This window comes from Chiloscyllium plagiosum, unplaced genomic scaffold (genome assembly GCF_037043375.1).
Source record: "Chiloscyllium plagiosum isolate Xiang-an unplaced genomic scaffold, Cpla_swu_hap1 HiC_scaffold_27, whole genome shotgun sequence".
In the NCBI taxonomy this organism is placed as follows: Eukaryota; Metazoa; Chordata; class Chondrichthyes; order Orectolobiformes; family Hemiscylliidae; genus Chiloscyllium; species Chiloscyllium plagiosum.
This window is the reverse complement of record NW_028270165.1, coordinates 62912933-62934992: the sequence shown is the minus strand read 5'-3', so window position 1 is coordinate 62934992 and position 22060 is coordinate 62912933. Positions and strand designations below refer to the sequence as shown.

Sequence of the window (22060 nt, the reverse complement as noted above, 5' to 3'; positions counted from 1 at the left end):
GTTTATACTTCATGGAGTTCAGAAGGATGAGAGGGAATCTAATTGAAACCTACAAAATAATGAACGGTGTGGATGTTGAGAAGGTGTTTCCATTGGTAGGAGAGACTAGAACCTGAGGGCTCAGCCTTCGCGTCAAGGGAAGACCCTTTAGAACAGAGGGAAGAGAGGCTCCTTCAGCCAGAGTGTGGTGAGTCTATGGAATTCACTGCCACAAGGCTGTGGAGGCCAGGTTACTGAATATATTTAAGACGGAGATAGATAGGTTCGTGAGGATCAAGGGTTAAGGGAGAGAATGGGGTTGAGAAACTTATCAGCCATAATTGAATGGCGAAGCAGACTCAATAGGCTGAATGGCCTAATTTCTGCTGCTTTGGTCTTATGATATGCTGATGAGTGGAGGGATGAGAAGGAGAGAAAGACAGTTAAGGTGAAGCTCGATAGAGATGAAGGAAATATAAGATTTGTATGATAAATGGCAGAACACATAGGAGCACTGGCATACAGAGAGATCTTGGCATATAGATCCGTGGAAGTGGTAATGCAGGTGGGCACGGTGGTCAAAAAAGCACACAGCACACTTCCTTGAGTGTAAGAGTTACGTTACAGCTGTTTATTATGGCCACATTCAGAATATAGTGTGCAGTTCTGGTCACTGTGCTACTGGAAGGATGTGGGTGGTCTGGCAGAGGGTACAGACAAGGTTCACCAGGACATTGTCTAGTCTGGAGGGCTCTCGTTATGAGCAGAAGAGGCATAAACCTAGATTGTTTTCTTTGGAAAAACAGAGGCTGAGAGGAGACCTTGACAAAATGCTGAGATACACAGATTGGCTGGACAGGGGTGGCAGGGTAGCTCAGTGGTTCGCACTGACACCTCACAGTGCCAGGGACCTGCGTTCGATTTTAGTCTCAGGCAACTATCTGTGTGGAGTTGGCACATTGTCCCTGCACCCCACCTCCCATATCTGTGTGGGTTTGCTCCAGGTGCTCCGGCTTCCTCCTACAATCCAAACGTGTATAGGTTAGGGTGGATTACTGAAGCTAAATTACCCATAGTGTCCAAGGAGAGGCAGGTTCAGTTGGATTGTCTGTATGTAAATTGCCCCAATTTTCTGGGATGTGTAAGTTCGGTGCATTAGTCAAGAGTAAATGTAGATCACAGGGGTAAGGGAACGGGTCTCTATATGTTAATCTTTGGAGGGCCGGTGTTGACTTGTTGGGCTGAATTGTCTGTTTCCACGCTGGAGGGATTCTATGATAGTCAGAGGCGTTTTTTCCCTCCAAAGTGGAAAGGTCAACTAAAAGAGGGCACAGGTTCAAGGTGAGAGGGGGACTGTTTGGGGGACAAGTGGTGGGGGTGGGGAATTTATATAGAGGGGTGGTGGGGTTCTGGAACGCACTGCCAGTGGAGGTAGTGGAAGCAGGCACCTTAACAATGTTTAAGGTGTATCTTGATAGACACATGAAGGGGAGGTGAACAGAGGAACAGAAACCACACATGGGCAATAAATTGCAGGTCTAAGTAAGGATTAAGAATTAGTACAGGCTTGAGGGGGGGTGTGTGCCTAAACCAAGTGAGAAGGGCCTGTGACTGTGCTGTATTGTATTGATACAGCTTTCCCCCACTATTTGAAAGTAGAGTGTTCCTTTCATAAGCCGAAATGGCCTAAAGCGAAGAAGCAGTTACCATGAATTAATTTATATTATGCCTTTCTTTGTAAAAGCGACAATCCTCTTCGGATTTCTTTCGGTTTGTGAGAACAGGTATTAATGTAGGTCTTTTGTAAAAGTGAAGTAGTGTAAAGTGAACTTTCGAAAAGTGGGGGATATCTTTATGCTGATGGAGGGGAGATGGGGGAGCAATGAAGAGGGGTAGATGGAGGCTCAGATGGAGAATAAACACTGAGACACCAATTGAGCAGCCCAGCCTGGCCCTGTGCTGGAGACTCAATGGGACAGAGACAAATGTATCTATTTCAGGTATACCTGCAGTATGCTCCATCCAGGATAAAAAAAAAATGTCCTTCATCTGCTTCAGCACACAGGGCAGATGAGCAGTTTCTCCCCAATGTGGACCAGGAGGTGATGCGACTGAATGAAGCCTTTCCTGTGCTGAATGTAGGTGAATGGCCGCTGCCCTGTGTATAAATGCTGATGAATATCGGGCAGGTGGGGAAGGAAAACCGTTCCTACACTCCCTGCATTTTCATGATTTCTCCATGGTGCAGGTGTCCTCTTATTTCTCCAGGTTCAACAATCAGTTGAAACTCGCTCATACTTACAGCATAGGTGTGGTGTTACTGGTGAACTGGTAATTGGAGGACTCTCATTCAGTCTGTAAAGCATGTTCCAGTCACTACTCTGGTGTGTGGGTATGTGAGACTCTGAGTTTCCAGTCACACTGACGTTTAAAACCTAAGCAGACAGACCTTCTCCCCTTTGTTTTCAAGGCTATCAATATCCAAGTCCTGGTGAATCAAGCGACTGTCAGACTTCGATGTGATGTTTGGTCTGAGATTTCTGCCTCCAAATTCTTCTCTTGTAATATTCCTGTGGAAAGAGATTGCAAAGGTCATTGCTGTCAGTCCACAATAGAAAATCAGAACACACAATTCTAGTTTCTGTGGGACATTCTTTCCTCTCTTAATACCCAAGATCTTTGTGCTGATCTATATGTAAATGTATACAGCAGGGTAATGTGGTGGATTGCATACTCCATGAAGAGTCCACTCAAGTTGCTGAATGGACATCTATCATGCGGTATTGACGTTCTTACTGAAGATATACAATATGCTTCAGTGCAATATTATGAGCCCAGAAACACTGAAAATCAGGCTTTGAGAGCCATAAACATTCCATCAAATATGTACCATATACCCCAGACTTATCTGTCTTATATTAACGCACGGTTGTCTTAGATTCCCAGAAGACTCGGATTTACGTGTGAGTTTCTGTAAAAGAAGCCGTCGTTTTGGACTCCTTCCATGCCATACTGACTATTACTGGAAATACAGCCATACCACACCAGGATTCATTGATCAATGACGTGAGGTTTATCTTTACCCTCTTATAATTTTCTGTTGCATAAATGTTTCGACGAATGTCAATGCTTTTCACCAGTCATACAGTCAGAGACATAAAGCACAGAAACAGATCCTTCAATCTAACTTGTCCATGCCGACCGGATATCCAAAATTAGTCTAGTTCCATTTGCCATCACTTGGTCCATATCCATCTAAACCCTTCCTTTTCATATACCCATCCAGATGCCTCCACCACTTCCTCTGGCAGCTCATTCCATACACGCATCACCCTCTGCAAAAAAAGGTTGACTGCAAGGTCCTTTCAAATTTTTCCCCCCTCGCCCTAAACCTATGCCCTCTAGTTCTGCACTCCCCATATCCCAGGGAAAAGACCTTGTCTATTCACCCCATCCACACTCCTCAATTTTCATAAGCCTCTTTAAAAAACACACACTCAGCCTGCGATGCTCTAGGGAAAACAGCCCCAGCTTATTCAGCCTCTCCTTGTGGTTCAAACCCTCCTACCCTGGCAACAGCCTTGTGACTCTTCCTTGAATCCTTTCAAGTTTCACAACACCCTGCCTATAGGAGGGAGACCAGAATTGCACACGATATTCCAGAAGAAGCCGACTGAAACTGACTTTTGCAGAGTCTGATCCCTGCTTGGATTCATACTCTCTGCCTCCCGTTGCTGCAAGTGAACAGTGCTTCCCCCCTTCTCTTTCCCTCCCAGGATAAGGAATGGAAAGGGGGAGACATTGCTTCATTCCCAGAAGAGCCCCCCTGTTGTCTGAATGCGCAAGTTGGACCATGAGCTTCTGAAGCTACTGCTGCTCCTCTCTTTCTCTGAATGAAGATTGAGCGTCACCCCAGACTGCAACTCCCTTTCTCTGTCCAAACATCTGTGAGCACAGCACATTTTTGTTGAAATAAGGCATCTTTCCTGAATGTTACAATTGAAGGGGGTGTCTTCCCCCTGATATTCAAAGGGATGGTAAGTCAGAGAAGGACCACGCCTTGTGTTGTGTGGCATGTGTGACAGTTGCAACAGGATGTCCCAACTTCAATGCTCAATTCAAAGTTTGTGAGAAGATTTGTAGCTCGGGTGCTCATTGTTGTGGTTCTGTTCGCCGAGCTGGGAATTTTTGTTGCAGACGTTTCATTCCCTGTCGAGGTGACATCCTCAGTGCTAGGGATCCTCTTGTGAAGCGCTTCTGTGATGTTTCCTCCAGCATTCATAGTGGTTTGTCTCTGCCACTGCCGGTTGTCAGTTCCAACTGTCTGCTGCAGTGGCCGGTATATTGGGTCCAGGTCAATGTGTTTGTTGAGAGAATCTGTGGATGAGTGCCATGCCAGAGAACGGCCAGGGAATTCCTAGAGGCATGGCCTCGAGGCATTTTTCCAGCGCCACATTTTTCAACTCTGGATCTGGAACAAGGTGTGTGGTATGGGGGGGGGGGGGGGGGGGAATAAAGAAACTGGTGAAATTTACATTGATCCCATGTAGTTAGTGGGTCCCAAGGCAGAAGACGAGGTGTTCTTCCTACAAGTGTCAGGTAGCTAGAGCTGGAAGGGGGAGGCAGCAGAGTACTTGCGTGTCTTTGACAGATTGGGAGGGGAAGTTAAAGCGTTCAGAAACAAGGCAGTGGGGTCGTTTAGTTTAGGTGTCCCAAGGCTGTTCCCTGAAATGTTCTGCAAGTTGGTGTCCAGTCTCCCAATATGGCAGAGACCACATCGAGAGCAAGGGACGTATAAATAAATCTTATAAACAAAATGTACAAATCTTAGCCTGCCAGGGTTATTTTCTTCAATTAAGTCAAAGAAAATTTTAATTAAATTGGGTGACTACATGAAATGGTTTGTTGGTCAGACTCAAATGAGACAATGCCATGAATATCAGTGAACTGCTTTTTTTGTCAGAACCACAAGTTCTTGATTTATTTTCACAACTGACTGATATTCACATCTGCACATTCAATGTCAAACTCTGACATCAGAAATGACATGACACCATTAATTTTTTCTTACAATAATCCAACAAACAAATTAATAACACACAGTGAATACCAAGTCTCATTAATATGAAATTAAATTTGACCAAATAAAATGTAAAATCAAATGGGAGATAACAAATGGGGGAAGGGCAGAAGGCAAGAAATGCAGCATCATAGAAGGTGCTCCTCCAGGGAGTGTATTTTACCAACTACAACTGCTCAATATAAACAAACACTCTGACATGACCCTCCGGTTTTAATGTAAACCATAGCCCCATACAGTAGGTACCATTTAAATAAGTTAATAGATACAAGCCTTGAGCAAATCCAGCCTCCAGCCGGACCCCCCGCTTCTTGGAGCTCGGACCTTCCTCCAGCTCCGGGGGGTTGTTGAGCTCCTGGGCTCCGGCCGCCGCCGAAGAAGCCGCGGGCGCCGGCTCTCTCTCCTCCACCGCCGACATTTTTAATTTGTTTTCTCGTTCACCCGGTAACCGTCACCTCCCCCTTCCCGGGCCCCAGGAATTATACACAAATAAACAATAAACCCCACCGGGGACTGTCTCCTTTTTTTCACAACTTTTGTTTGAAAAGGTCCGACTTTAATTTGAAATGTATTTTAAAGGTATTTTCTGAGGTAAACGATGCCTGTCTGCCCCCTCCCTCCGTCAGAAACCGCCCGCTGAGTCGATGAGAAAACCGCAGCCTCGCGCCGCCATCTTTGTTTTTCTTCTTCTTTCCATCTCCTCCTTCAGTGACGAGCGTCATCCGCGTCCCCTCCAATCAGAGCGCACCTTACTCCACCTGACCAATGGCAGCTGGCATTCCGTGTCGTGTTGGTCCAACCTTCTGTAATCTCTCTCTCCGATTAGTCGGTAACGACCACAAGCTTTGGGATTGGTTGGGAATTTCACAACCACATCATGTATCCGCCCTTTTCATTCCCGTTCATTCATTCAACAGCAGCTAACCCAATTTACTGCAACGGGCTCTGGGGCTATAGCAGTAGTGTCACATATTCAGGGGGAAGATGTGATTTTTAACGTTATCAACCAATTCAACTCTGGCACCTCCGCATCCATTCATTCAACCGAAGAGGGCTCAATTTAGTGTAATGGGCTCTGAGGGTATAATATTTGTATCCCATGTTGGGAAGGAATCTCTGCCCATTCATTCAATAGAAGAAGGCCTATTTGCTGCAGAGGTTTTTTTTTATGGCGCAGTGGTAGTGTCCCTATCTTCGAGCCCTGAAATCCCACAGCTATGAGGATGCGTAATAAATTTTTTAGTCATAAGTCACATGACACCAGGTTATAGTCCAGCAGGTTTGTTTGGAGGGGATCTTACAGAAATATATTAAATTATGAAAGAAATAAAAGTAGGATGTTGCATTGGTAGGTGAGACTAGGATAAGAGCGCATGGCCTCAAGATTAGAGGAAGCAGGTTTAAAACTGAACTGAGAAGAAACTTCTTCACCCAGTGGGTTGTTAATCTATGGAATTCCTTGCCCAGGGAAGTATTTGACATTACTTCAGCAATCACTAGAATCAGTAGATACGTTTTTGAAAAATAAAAGAATTAAGGATATGGTGAAAACGCAGATAAGTGCAGCATAGTCCACGAAAAGATTAGTCATGATCTTATTGAGTGGTGGAGCAGACTCGAAGGGCCGGAAGGCTGACTCTTGCTCCTAGTTCTTATGCTCTTATGTTGAAATCACAAGCTTTTGGAGTGTAGTCACTTCAGCAGATGAAGTCATGAAAAAACAAGTGTAGGAAAGAGAATTTAGATCAATGAAAGACAGAGCATCTCAACGGTCAATTACTTACTCCCATTCCTATTTCTGATTATCTTACTACACAGCAAGTTGTGTTTTCCAAACATTAATTTTATTTCCATTGTTTAAAATCAAATATTTAAGATGAACAGTTTGTTTTTCGTCACTTGGACACACTGTGAATATCATAAACCCTCTCATGAGATATCATAGGAACAATTCATAAACTAGATTTGTCACTGACTCACTCAAGGAGATATAGAAAGGAGAAAAAATCCCAACATGTGCAGGATGCTAACGAAAAGTTAGCAACCTGAAATGGTAACAGGAGCAAGTGAACAGCCCCAATCAGGAAACTCATATTAGATTAGATTACTTACAGTGTGGAAACAGGCCCTTCGGCCCAACAAGTCCACACCGCCCCGCCGAAGCGCAACCCACCCATATCCCTACATCTACCCCTTACCTAACACTACGGGCAATTTAGTATGGCCAATTCACCTGACCTGCACATCTTTGGACTGTGGGAGGAAACCGGAGCACCCGGAGGAAACCCATGCAGACACGGGGAGAACGTGCAAACTCCACACAGTCAGTCGCCTGAGGCAGGAATTGAACCCGGATCTCCACTGTGCCACCGTGCCAACCACTGTGCCACCGTGCCGCCCACTACAGTACCTTGTACTATTCTTCACTGAACACTGCAATTGCTTTCCTTTTCAGTTTAATGATCCATAATTGAATCTGACTCCAACACACTCTCTGGCAGACAGTTCCAGAGGTCAAAGTAATTTCAATCATTAACGAAGTTAGTTTTGGATCCATCCCAAAGACAATTCCGGTGGACGTTTGCTTCCAAACATTTACAGTAAGTTCTTGGTATGGACACATTTCCAACTTAGTAGGTTTATTCCAGTTTTATAACATATTGGGGTGGCACACTGCTTAACATTGCTACCTCACAGCATAAGGGACCCAGGTTCAATTCCAGCCTCAGGTAACTGTGTGGAGTTTGCATGTTTTCCCTGTCTGCACAGGTTTCCTTCCACTGTCTAAAGAGGGGCTTCGGTACATCCGTGTCGACCTCCTCCAATTAACTGAGGGCAATGGGGCACTGTGAGGATCAACAGATCAGACAGTCAGTCAGCAACTTCTCTCCGGGAGACTTGTCTCAAGAAAGGGAGCGGTTTCTTATCTCATCCATTCTCCTACCCTCCACAAACTCCACACAGACAGTCGCCCCAAGGGTGGAATTGATCCTTGGTTCCTGGTGCCATGAGGCAGTGCTAATCACTGAGTCACAATGCCACCCCTGAGCCACCTTGGGGTTGCAGTCCAATGGAAAACAAATACAGTGCACCAACTCTCCCACTGCACCCACTGTCAGGAGAATCAGTCCTGGGGGGGACTCACAGCAGTGTCAGCGGTGGAATCTGATTGTTGTGAGCGCTGGTGCCCCCGCTGGTGCTTCCGCAAGTTGCGGGAAAATGTAAACCTCTTCCCGCACTCAGGGCAGCTGAAGGGCCTCTCCCCAGTGTGGACTCGCTGGTGCTTCAGCAGGGCAGAGGAATCACTGAAGGCCTTCCTGCACTCGGGGCAGCTGAATGGCCTCTCCCCCGTGTGGACCCGCCGGTGGGTCAGCAGTGTGGAGGATCGGGTAAAGCCCTTCCCGCACTCGGGGCAGGAGAACGGCTTCTCTCCGGTGTGGACGCGCTGGTGCCTAAGCAGGGCAGAGGAATTGCTGAAGGCCTTCCCGCACTCGGGACAACTGAATGGCCTCTCCCCTGTGTGGACCCGCCTGTGGGCCACGAGGTTAGAGGAAACAGCAAAACCCTTCCCGCACTCGGGGCAGGAGAACGGTCTCTCGCAGGTGTGGATCCGCTGGTGGGTCAGCAGGTTGGAGGGCTGGGTAAAGCACTTTCCGCACTGGAGGCAGGAGAAGGGCCTCTCCCCAGTGTGGACCCGCTGGTGCCTCAGCAGGTGGGAAGACCTGCTGAAGGCCATCCCACACTCGGGGCAGCTGAAGGGCTTCTCACCCGTGTGGACCCGCAGATGGGTCAGCAGAGCAGAAGAGCGGGTGAAGCCCTTCCTGCACTGCGGGCACGAGAACGGTCTTTTCCCAGTGTGGACCCACTGGTGCCTCAGCAGGATAGAGGAATCACTGAAGGCCTTCCCGCACTCAGGGCAGCTGAATGGCCTCTCCCCTCTGTGGACCCGTTGGTGCTTCAGCAGGTCCGAGGATTTGCTGAAGGCCTTCCCACATTCAGAGCAAGGGAAGGGCCTCTCCCCAGCGTGGACGCGCTGGTGGGCCAGCAGGTGGGAGGAGTAGGTGAAGCCCTTCCCACACTCAGGGCAGGAGAATGGCTTCTCCCCAGTGTGGACTCGGCGGTGGTCCAGCAGGTGGGAGGAGCAAGTAAAGCCTTTCCCACACTCGGGGCAGGAGAATGGCCTTTCCCCGGTGTGACTTCGCCGATGAATCTCCCGGACAGATGGGGCATTGAAGCCTCTCCCGCAGTCGCAACACTTCCATGGTTTCTCCACGGTGTGGGATTCCTCTTGTTTCACCATGGCCGCAGCTACAGCCCCTGCCTACAGTAAATTCCTTTTTCCTGGCTGTATAACTGTTTCAGGCTTTACACACAGTGCGCTGTAACAGTAGAGACTCTCATCCAGTCCCAATAATGCTGAAAATGGTCTGAAACAGAAACCAAAATGTTTTGCTCCTTCTCACAGAATCATAGTTGAAAATCGTTGAGGTCCCGATGGATTGAGTGACTGTCAGACATTGATGTGAAAGTGGGGACTGTAGACGCTGGAGAGGAGTTGAAAAGTGCGGTGCTGGAACAGCACAGCAGGTCAGGCAGCATCCAAACAGCAGGAGAATCGACGATTCAGGCATAGGCCCTTCATCTGTTGATTTTTAAACTTCAGTCTTCACATCTTCAAATACTCTGGAAAAAGAGATTCCAAAAGTCATCACGGTCAGTCCAGGGTAGAAATTCAGAACAAGCTACTCCACTTTCTGCAGAACATTTTTTTCTTTTGCTGTTCCACAAAATTGAAAGCATCCCACTCTCTCTCTCTTCCTCTATTCTCACTCCCTCAAATTAATTCTCCTGAAGTTGCTGATTCAGGATCTTACAGGGACAGAAAAAGCAAAAACGTCAGGACTGACACCTTCGAATTTTGGATAACACCACGTGAAAATTAATATCTTTCAGGATATTGGGATATTGCTGAGAGTGAGCAAGTCTGATTTTGGGAAGCAAAACAAGTGTAAATTCAGGTTGAACCTGCAATACAGCTTCTTGATAAAAAAAAGACATGAATTGGTTATCGTCCCTGTGGTGGTGGTGGTATGTGGTGGGTGGAATGTGACATTAAGGCATTGACACAGACAACCCGAGAGAAACTAAACATACAGACATGGCAAATGTTAGTGGCAAGCCAGAGTCAGATCTACAGCACAGAAACAGCCCCTTCGGGCCAACCAGATATCCTAGCCTAATCTAGTCCCATTTGCCAGCACTTGGCCCAGAACCCTCTAAATCTTTCCTATTCATATACCTATCCAGATGCCTTTTAAATGTCACAGCTGTATCAACACCCACCACTTCCTCTGGCAGCTCATTCCTTTCACACACCACCCTCTGCATGAAAAGGTTACTCCTTCGGACCCTTTTAAATCTTGCCCTCCTCCACCCTAAACCTTTTACCCTCTAGTTTTGGACTCTCTCACCCAGGGAAATGTCCTTGTCTATTTACCCTATCCATGCCTCTCATGATTTTATTAATGACTCTCAGTCACCCCTCAGCCTCTGATGCACGAGGAAAAACAGACCAGCCCATTCAGCTCAAACCCTGGCAACATCCTTTTAAATGCGTTCTGAACCCTTTCAAGTTTCACAACATCATTCTGATAGGAGCAGACCAGAATTGCACACAATATTCCAAAAGTGGTCTACCCAATGTCCTATCAGCCACAACACAACTTCCCAATTCTTATCTGCAGTCAGAGGAAAGTTTTCAAAACCCAGAAAAGACAGCCAGGAAAGAATGCAGGGACAAACCAAATTTGAGGGTCAGCTTGGAAGCCTCAATGAGAAATCGGCGGACTGGGTTTATTGGTTTTCCGTTCTTGAGTACGTATACTTATTTCTCTTCTGCTCTTCGCAGTTCCTCTGTGCTGCAATGTGTGGTGGCTCGTTGAAATAATCTCCTGATGCAGCTTCGTTTGTGGGGGTTGGGATGATTGCTTCTGTAGTTAGGTATTTGGTCCGTGTGTATTGTTTCTTGTAGACGCTAGTGTGAAGTTCCCCTTGACTGTTCGCTCTACTGTGACATCTAGGAAAGGCAGTTTGTTGTTGTTCTCCTCCTCTTCAAACCAGGAGCCCCCCTCAGGCCCATAGTCTCACTACCTGGAACACCAATATACAGACTAGTCAAAGACCTCCAGTGAAGACTAAAAAACTGAGTAGAAGATTCATGCCACTCCATTCACTCCACCCAAGAATTCCTGAACATCAAAGACACCAAGATAGAAGAGGATGAAATAATGCTGTCCTTTGACATAACAGCCCCGTTCACATCCATTAACATCAACGTGGCCAAAGAAACACTGACTACACTACAAGAACCACCAAAGACACAAACACCAAACAGCACCAACTTCATCAGCAAAGATAACATTGTCAAGCTTGTGGAACCGTATCTTATCACCCACTTCACATTCAATAACAAGCCCTACAAACAAATCAACAGAACATCCATGAGACCACCAATATCAAGGTTCCTAGCAGAAGCAATAATGCAGAGACTCGAACAAACAGCCCTCCCAACGCTCCAACCCAAATTTTGGGTCCGCCACAGAGATGACACCTGTCATCACAAAATGAAACAAATTAGAGGAAACCTACAACACCATCAACAATATCCTTACTGGCATAAAATTCACAAAAGAGAACAACAAAGTGCCATTCCTTGATGTCAGTAGAGCGAACAGTCAATAGGGAACTTCAGACTAACGTCTACAGGAAAACAACATACACAGACTCAAGTACCTAAAGCAGAAGCAAATCATCCCAAACACATCTGCATCAGGACACTATTTCAACGAGCCACTACACACTGCACCACCCAGAAACTACGAAGAGCAGAAGATAAATACTTATACAGCATATTCAAGAAGAACGGTACCTAATAAACCCTGTCCGCTGATTTCTCAACAACAAACTCAAACAAGCAGACACATGCGCAGAAACCCTAGCCACATTACCTCACATCAAAGACATCTGTGAAATGATGTCCAGACAACTCAAACCTCTCCACATCATGGTAGCCCACAAATCTACCAACACACTTAAGCAGCAGCTAATGAACCTGAAAAAACAAATGTTATTTACAAATTACCATGCAAGGAAGTATAGACATGGACTCTGCCCCCATAGTTCTCGGTGGCAAGAAATGCTGGGATGAGATAAGGAAGATTTTTTTCAGTCAGAAAGAGGTGACTCTGTGGAACTCATTGCCACTGAAATGAGGAAAGTAACTGAGTGCTTTTAAAACAGATAAAGATAGGCTCTTGATTAGTAAGGAAATCAAGGGTTACAGGGAGGATGCAGGAGAATGGGGTTGAGACACATTGGCCATGATCGAATGGTGGAGCAGACTGATTCTGCTTCTGTATCTTATGGATCAGTAACCACAAAGATCTGACTTAATTTTCACTACTTTTACTGTGTTCCTGTCGTATTTATGGCAAGCATGTGGCAATACGTTGTAGATTTCTCAAGCTAGATCTTCTATTTCATATCAAATATTGATAATTGGAGCTAATATTAGAGAGAGTAAAGGTGCTTATTTCTTGGATAAATAAACCTGTCATGCATTTTAAGCTTAAACCTTGCATACTTGCGAAATTAGAGTTGCCATTTTGCCCGCTGTCATCAAATCTCCAATAATACTTTTACTTGATAACCCATTTTGGGAAATAATAAACATAACTGAGGTTTCGTGTTTTATGCAAGCACTTTAAGCTTTTGATATCATGATTTTAAGCCATCTACACAGAGTGTGATTGAATTTCTAAACTTAAGTAACAGCCTTAAAGTATTGTTAGTTGTGTCACCCACAACTGTAATTAATGTAAATATTGAATTAAACTTATTGAAAAGAACATACTTGCTGAATTAGAGTCAGCATTGTTTTCAATGCTTTGTCCATTATTCCCTTTCACCTCATTACCTATATTAGAGAAAGAAAAATATTGCATATGTTTGAACATTTACTTTTTTTGGCAATATTATAAAATGAAGAAAGCAGTTCAGTCAACTTCAATCTTCATCCGGTCACTTTTTAGAAAAGGTTTTGAGCACAGTTATAAAATAATAATGCAAGGTTACCTAATTTGCAGCATTGCTTGAGACAGATTTAATAGTACAAGAAGTTATGATCTCCATTCAGTAATGTCTTGATTTGAACATAGTTTAAGTTAAGCGAAGGGTGTTCAGGAATTGAAGTCATTGTGAAAATGTTACCAGGGAAAACATTGGATAAAAAAAAATTCTGGTTTGAGTTTTTTCTTTGGGTATAAACAGATACTGGATCCAAGTGTCCTCCCAATCTTCTTATGATATCCCACAAAATAAACACAATGCAACCTAAATAAATCAGGCCCAAAAGAAATTCAGAACCCACACTAATATATGGCAAGGAGGAAAGTTTTAGACTACAGGGCAATAAAGATGGGTTGGTCAGATGGGCAGAACAATGACAGATGGAGTTCAATCCTGAAAAGATTGAGATGATACATTTCAGGAGGATCAACAGGCAAGGGAGTACATGATGAATCACAAGAACTTAGAATGTACTGAAGATCAGAGAAAGGTATATGTGTTCATAGATTCTTGAAGGCAACAGGACATGTGGATGAAATGGTTAAGGCGGCATATGAAACACTTGCCCTTAATAGTTAAGGCATTAAACATGAGACCAGGAGATCATGATGGAACTGTACAAGACATTCGTTGGGCCACAGCTGGAGTAGTGGATCTGGTCGTCACATTATTAGAAGGATTTGATGGCACTAGAAAGGGTGCAGAAGGGAATACTAACCCAGGGTGGTGCATGTTGGTGGGTTTCAGCTATGAGAGTGATTAGATCGGCTGAGGGTATTTTCCTTAGAGCAGAGAAGGATGGGTGAGGACCTGTTTGTACAGATAAGACACTTAGGGTCGAGATAGGAAGAAACTTTTCCCCTTGGTGGACGGCTTCAGCAATTAGGGGGCATAGATTTAAGGAAAGAGATAGGACATTTTAATGGAATTTAAGGAACAATATCACCTAGAATGTGCTGGAGATGGATGAATTTACTTATGGGAAGAATTGGTTTGTTTGAAGGGATGGATATAATGAAATAAAACTAGTTCAGAAGATCATTATAATGTGCTAAGAAAAAGAACTGGAGGTAGACCTCCAATAGTGGAAACAATCTAAAGAAGTTTCATTGTCCCATCTGAGAAAAACAATTCTGCTAAACTTCTCAAACGAACCCGAACATGTGTCAGAACTTGTTTGTTTAAAATCAATTGAATCTATTCCAAGTATTTAGGAAAATGAGAATCATCTTTAATCCTGACCCTATTGGCTGCAACCAAAAGTGATAGGAAGCTTTTTCAGTTTCATTGAAATGGAGCTGTCAGAGATATTGGCTCATTAGAAGAACAGAAGAGGGTTGTTTGAGCTTATTGAGCAGTTTGTAGACTCAAACAAGGATCCAGAAAACAATTTTCTGTGGCACAGAAGCAAGGACAATTAACAAGGATTGATGTTGCTACTGTGTGTTCAAGTGTCTCAGTCTTCAAAGTTCTAGATAAGTTAAACCTCTGAAAAATTGAAGGTGTCAAAGGAAGATCAGTAGGGAATCAAGGGTTTTGGGGAAAAGGCAGGAAAATGGAATTGAGGGTTATCAGATCAGACATGATCTCACTGAATGGAGGAGCAGAATGGCCAATACTGCTATTTGTTGCGGTAAATCGATCTGGGTGTTGATAAAAGCTTTTGTATGATTTTTCTTTGTCGTCAGCAACATTTTGTATTCGGAAGAAATTGGCTTTTGTGTTTGATCTCAAATAACGCTGGAGGCTCCACTGAGGGTTGTTTAGCAACTGAGGTTATATATCATCAAGTTAAATCAAAATAAGCAGCAAAATATATGGTAAAAGTGTAGGTGTGACTGCTGAAGGCCAAATAAAACATTTTCTGTCGCAAAAATGTCTTTACTCCATAATGTTTCGTTTTACATGCAGTCAGCGACAACCAATCAAGGTGTCGCAGAGTAAAGTTAGGTCTCACCAAGACAGCTGACATGTCCGTACAATACTGTTGTAGCGCTCTTTAACCACAGGGTATATACTAGTGATTCATTTATTTTGCACTTTCCCCAACATCCCAAATTAGGTTGAGGTTTGTTACAGCATCCTGATGGGAAGCCCGATGTAACGTGCTCAGATTCTGCTGCAGTAGTGTGATGTGTTAAATTCCTAATGATTTTCAAAAAAAAGAGTGAAAGGCAGTGGTTGCATGTGTTGACACCACAGGTATTATTTATATTGGCTTTGAGATAGGGAACAACCATCACCTCCCAAATTGTGTTTTGTTTGCACAGCAACTTTGAGTATGAAAAGCATTCTATTTTTAGACGGCCTAAATGCATACACCGTTTCTTATCAGCATACCTTAAAATCAACATTAAAAAGCACAAACAATTCATTTTCACTGTAAATTACATATTTTAAAATCAAATATTGCAAGACGTACAAACACATCAAGAAGTCAAAATTTGCGAAGAAAGCACATCTTTTCTGACAGTTCAGACAGGGAAAAACTTTGTTCTTGTGGTGGTCAGTGGAGACTTACTCGATCAAATATTAACTACCATGTATCTCACATAGATGCTGTATAAATCAAGATCTTATTGATCACTGTTGACAAAATTAAACCTATTGACCTGACTCTTTACAAAATAAGAACATATTTTAGTACATAACATTTTCCCATAATACAGACATTTGCAGTAGTGCAGTTATGTGAAAAGAAACCTGCGTTGTTAATTTAGTTTGTTGCTCCACTTCATAAATATTGTTTTCATTTATTTTGAAAAATCAACCCTTCCACTCCTTCTGAAGGTACATGATACTTTAATTTTTTTTTCTTTGCCAATTTTCTTTCACCAACAAAAGCATTCACTTTTTTGGCATTGGGTGGGGGAGCTCTGCCAGCTGCCAATTTCTTGCTGGAATTGTTTCACTTGACATGAGTCTTGCCAATAAATGACAGCAATAGCAGCAGCTAATACTGATGGTCACACTTCAACAAAAGTACACCAAGGTGCTTCACGTTATGTATCACCCAAGTTGGAGAAACGTGAGGATCTCCATATCGGCCTTTCCCCTCGGCTGAGGTGTGGTGACCCTCAAGAAAACCACCACCAGCCATCTCTAATGAGAGAGAACAGTCTAATCCTCTGGGAAGACTGTGATGAATGTGTTTAAGGTTGAAAGACTGTTGAAATATAAGGGGACGGCACGGTGGCTCAGTGATTAGCACTGCTGCCTCACAGCACCAGGGACCCGGGTTCAATCCCATCCTGGGGTGACTGTCTGTGTGGAGTGTGCACAATCTCCCAGTGTCTGTGTTGGTTTCCTCCGGGTGCTCCGGTTTCCTCCCACAATCCAAAGATACGCAGACTAAGTGAATTGGCCATGCTAAAATTGCCCATAATGGTACATAAGTCAGGGGTAATTGTAGAGGAATGGGCTTGGCTGGCATACTCTCTACAGGGTCGGTATGGAGCTGTTGGGCCGAAGGGCATATTCCCACACATAGGGATTCTATGACTGTAACAAACACGACATCTGACGAATAGGAATAAAACTAGCCACCAGGACATATGATCATCAACTAGCCACAAAAACACATGATCCACTATCACTAGTATCTTTACATACAGACAAAGGAGGACACCATGTTGACTGGGACCATACATTCATCCTATGACAAGCCACTATCCAATAAGCCAACCAGAAACACACACAAGAATTCCTTGGAACATGTCATTCCAACTGGAAATCTATTGATTTGGACCCCATCTACCATGCTCTGAGAAAAAAGAACGGAAATGATATCACCCATCCCAAAACCAAAAGACATAAATAGAAAGCAGGACATAATACCAGTGCTTCACTCGACTCACTGATGACGTTACCTAGTATGGTGATGAAACATCTGAAAATGACCTTCCAGCTCAGCGAGCAAACTTACATCCAGAATGAGAAAATTCTGGTTGACACAAAGGCTGCCACAAAGTTGGAATTCTCTCCCAGAAATGACAGTTGATGGTGCCCTCACCAAGATGGATGCTCGCGCTCCCCGCCCCAAGACAACATGCATCTTACCCTCACGAATATGGCGACCGGTTGCCCCCAGAGGTCCTTCCCCAAACAAAGTAAACACTGGGCCTGTGGAGCTTTTATTCGCAGCCTCAGGCCTCCCCTAGGACTTTATAAACTCCCCAGTCTCCCTCCTCCCGCGGTTTCCAATCCTCTCCTGTCTCACTGTCTCCTCTCGGTAAAAACAATGACTGCAGATGCTGGAAACCAGAGTCTAGATTAGAAAGGTGCTGGAAAAGCACAGCAGTTCAGGCAGCATCCGAGGAGCAGTAAAATCGACATTTCGGGCAAAAGCCCTTCATCAGGAATACAGGCAGAGATCCTGAAGGGTGGAGAGATAAATGTGAGTAGGGTGGGTGTGGGGAGAAAGTAACAGAGTACAATAGGTGAGTGGGGGTGGGAAGAAGGTGATAGGTATGTGGGGAGAGGGTGGTGGAGTGGATAGGTGGAAAAGAAGATAGGCAGGTAGGACAAGTCATGGGGACAGTGCTGAGCTGGAAGTTTGGAAGTGGGGTGAGGTGGAGGAAGGGGAAATGAGGAAATTGTTGAAGTCCACATTGATGCCCTGGGGTTGAAGTGTTCCAAGGCAGAAGATGAGGCGTTCTTCCTCCAGGCATCTGGTGGTGAAGGAGCAGTGGTGAAGGAGGCCCAGGACCTCCATGTCCTCGGCAGAGTGGGAGGGGGAGTTGAAATGTTGGGCCACAGGGCGGTGTGGTTGATTGGTGCGGGTGTCCCAGTGGTGTTCCCTAAAGCGCTCTGCTCGGAGGCGTCCAGTCTCCACATCTGGAGCAACGGATACAATAAATGATATTGGTGAATGTGCAGGTAAAACTTTGACGGATGCGGAAGGCTCTTTTAGGGCCTTGGATGGAGGTGAGGGAGGAGGTATGGGCGCAGGTTTTGCAATTCCTGCTGTGGCAGGAGAAAGTGCCAGGATGGGAGGGTGGATCGTAGGGGGGCATGGACCTGACCAGGTAGTCACAGAGGGAACGGTCTTTGCGGAAGGTGGAAAGGGATGAGGAGGGAAATATATCCCTGGTGGTGGGGTCTGTTTGGAGGTGGCAGAAATGTCGGAGGATGATTTGGTTTATGCGAAGGTTGGTAGGGTGGAAGGTGAGCACCAGGGGCGTTCTATCCTTGTTACGATTGGAGGGGTGGGGTCTGAGGGCGGAGGTGCGGGATGTGGACAAGATGCGTTGGAGGGCACTTTAACCATGTGGGAATGGAAATTGCAGTATCTTAAGAAGGAGGCCATCTGGTGTGTTCTGTGGTGGAACTGGTCCTCCTGGGAGCAGATACGGCGGAGGCAAAGGAATAGGAAATACGGGATGACATTTTGTAGGAGGTAGGGTGGGAAGAGGTGTAATCCAGGTAGCTGTGGGAGTCGGTGGGTTTATAAAACGCCGGTGTCAAGTCGGTCGTTATTAATGGAGATGGAGAGGTCCAGGAAGGGGAGGGAGGTGTCAGATGGTCCAGGTAAATTTAAGGTCAGAGTGGAATGTGTCAGTGAAGTTTGCTCAACCTCCTCACGGGTGCACGAGATGGCGCCAATGCAGTCATGAATGTAGCGGAGAAAGAGGTGGGGAGTGGTGCCGGTTTAATTGTGGAAGATGGACTGTTCTACGTAGCCAACAAAGAGACAGGCATAGCTGGGGCCCATACGGGTGCCCATGGCTGTCCCTTTGGTCTGGAGGAAGTGGGAGGATTCGAAGGAGAAATTGGTAAAGGTGAGGACCAGTTCAGCCAGATGAATGAGAGTGTTGGGGACGTCGGGAGAGGCAGAAACGGAGGGCTTGGAGGCCCTGGTCATGGCGGATGGAGGTGTAGAGGGATTGGGTATCCATGGTGAAGATGAGGCGTTGGGGGCTGGGGAAACGGAAGTCTTGGAGGAGGTGGAGGGCGTGGGTGGTGTCTCGAACGTATGTGGGGAGTTCCTGGACTCGGGGGGAATAGGACAGTGTCGAGGTAGGTACTCACTGTCCCCTCTCCCCGGGCGCTCAGGCCTGGCGACCTCTCCGGGACGTTTCCGAAACCGGTTTCTGTTCTGAAGGAGGATCACTGGACCCGTGACGTTTCCTCGGATTCTCTTGACACATGCAGCCAGGGCTGCTCAGTTTTCCCAGCGGGTCCTGTTCTTGTTCCTTAAGCCACCGGCGCCATTCCTCTCCCACTCAGTAACACTGCCTTTGTCTCGCTACATGACCTACACTGCACATGCGCCAACTCACAAGGGGCTGGGTGACCAGACCGTGACGTCACCCCGCGTGTAGTGGGCGCGGTTCGACGAGGCATCCAACCAATCGGAGACAATGGGGGCGGGGCGAATGTGTTCCCTGCTCCCCTCGCCAGCCACCTGAAAGGTGGGTTTGTCTTTAAGTTTTAACGTTGTTTTAAAAAAATTTCAGTCTTTTCCGAAATGTTATTCCAGACCTCGAAGGCTGAAATATTGGAAAACTTGCAAACATAATCGAAGGGACACTAAAAAAACGAATAAAGATAAATTACGAAAGAACCCTAGCGCAAAATATCAAAAAGAATAGCAAAAGCTTCTGTTGGCATGCTAAAGGGATCAGAGTCGCTATGGTCCCTTGGAAAATGAAACCGGTGAGTTAATAGGAGGAACACTGAAATGGCAGAGATGCTAAGTCAATACTTTTCCTCAGTTTTCAAGCTGGAGGACAATAGTGCCATTCCTATTGGAACAGGCAAGTCAGAGGTGATAGAAAGGATAGAACTTAAACAATCCACGTTGAGAGGGAAAAGGTACACAGCAAACTATTAGGATTGAGGGCAGACAAGTCCCCTGGGCCTGTTGGCCTACATGCCAGGGTACTAGATAGACTTTAGTAAGGCGTTTGACAAGATTCCCCAAGGGAGACAGGTTCGCAAGGTTAGATATCATGGAATACAGGGAGAACTAGCCATTTGGATACAGAACCAGCTCACACGTAGGAAGATAGAGGGTGGTGGTGGAGAGTTGCTTTTCAGACTGGAGGCCTGTGACCAGTGGTATACCACAAGGATGGTGCTGGGTCCACCAGTTTTCATCATTTATATAAATGCTCTGGATGTCAATATACGCGGTATAGTTACTAAGTTTGCAGATGACACCAAAATTAGAGGTGTCGTGGACAGTGAAGATGCTTAGCTCAGAGGATAACAGGACCTTAATCAGATGGGGCAATGGGCTGAGAAGTGGCAGATGGAGTTTAATTTAGATACATATGAGGCAGTGCATTTTGGAAAAGCATATCAGAGGAGGACTTATACACTTTGTTTGGAATGCTTTCCTTTATTGGTCAGAGTATCAAGTATTGAAGTTGGGAGGTGATATTGCAGCTGTGCAGGGCACTGGTTCGACCACTTTTAGAATATTGTGTGCAGTTCTGGTCTCCTACCTGTCAGAAGTTTGTTGTGAAACTTGAAAGGGTTCAGAAAAGATTTAGAAGGACATTGCCAGGGTTGGAGGATTTGAGCTATTGGGATAAGCTGAATAGGTTGGTGCTGTTTTCCCTGGAGCGTTGGAGGCTGAGAGGCGACCTTATAGAGATTTATAAAATCATGAGGGACATTGATAGGATGAACAGACAAGGTCTTTTTCTGAGTTGGGAGGAGTCTAGAACTTGATGGCATACATTTAGGGTGAGAGGGCAAAGAAATAAAAGGGACTTAAGGGACAACCTTTTAATGCAAAGGGTGGTGTGGGTATGGAATTAGCTGCTTGAGGAAGTCATGAAGGCTGGTATAATTTCAACATTTGAATGGAATCTAGATGGAAGGGTTTAGAGGGATATGGGCCGAGTGCTAGCAAATGGGACTAGACTGTTTAGGCTAACTTGTCAACATGGATGAGTTGGAGTGTTAAAGTAGGGATTTGAGACAGCCCAGGGAATCCCTTGTGGAGTCAGACCTGTAGCCTCTCACGATTCGTCCCAGAGGTCGTACTCTTTGACAGTCTGGAATAAAATAAATTCTCTTACAGGCAGTTTAGTTTAATTTTAGTTCACCCCTTTATTTAGCAATAGCTCCACTGATACCGATAAGCTAAACTCGCTAGGGTCTAGAAACCTAGGAGAGTAGGGGACCAACTCTTCAAGTGTCCTGGCAGGTTACTCTGATGTACTGCTACAAAGTGATTTCCTTTACACAAAAGTTTACAAAAACATTGCATGTTCTTAATTCGTAAGGAAGAAATGTTAATTGACAGGTCTCTGTATGCTTGACTAATCACTCCTACAGGCCCTAAGCCATTCATCAGGTGGGAAAAACATATCCAGCCGAGTTAGGTGCCTGCTAGCGAGATAAACTCCTATCATAAAGAGGTACCAGTCTGAGCTAATTGGAGAGTTCCTAACCTTGCACAGGTCACAAGTCAGATACAACTATTTTCCAAAACGGCTTCTAAGCAGGAGGGCAAACTTTTGACCATAAAATGGCTTCCTGACACATTGTGCCAGAATCTCTTCAATGTTAGGCCAAGAATAATTTCGAAGCTAGGAGCAGACTCCTGCTTTTTAGGCACTGAATCATACTGTACCCGAGGCTGAGATGTTACCAAAAGGTTGCATTTAAACTGATTCATTAGTCTTCGAATTAAACATGTTCTCTTTTCAGGGTTGTGATTCAAATAAGACATAAGATCTGATTAGTTGGAATTGACAGTGGGGCAGTCTGAAAGGTCTGTAGAGTGGTCTGCAAGAACAGCAAGTAAGTTAAAGCTTCGTCAACATTACCTTTTACAGAGTTCATATTTAATAACCGGTAATGGCTACTCAATACCATCATAAAGTCTCAAAAATGCAATTACGTTCAATCCAACGC

The 22060-nt window shown here is 45.1% G+C and overlaps 2 protein-coding genes across 2 annotated transcripts in view; one reads left to right on the top strand and one right to left on the bottom strand.

Moving 5' to 3' along the window:
- The window catches only part of LOC148144435 (uncharacterized), a 107205-nt gene that overhangs the window by 4681 nt on the left and 80464 nt on the right, over positions 1–22060 (top strand). The window lies entirely within an intron of this gene.
- LOC148144439 (uncharacterized) lies at positions 7417–9374 on the bottom strand. The gene has a single exon (XM_087974715.1). It carries the CDS (start codon positions 9357–9359, stop codon positions 8184–8186), a length of 1176 nt encoding a protein of 391 aa, XP_087830841.1. The 5' UTR covers positions 9360–9374; the 3' UTR covers positions 7417–8183.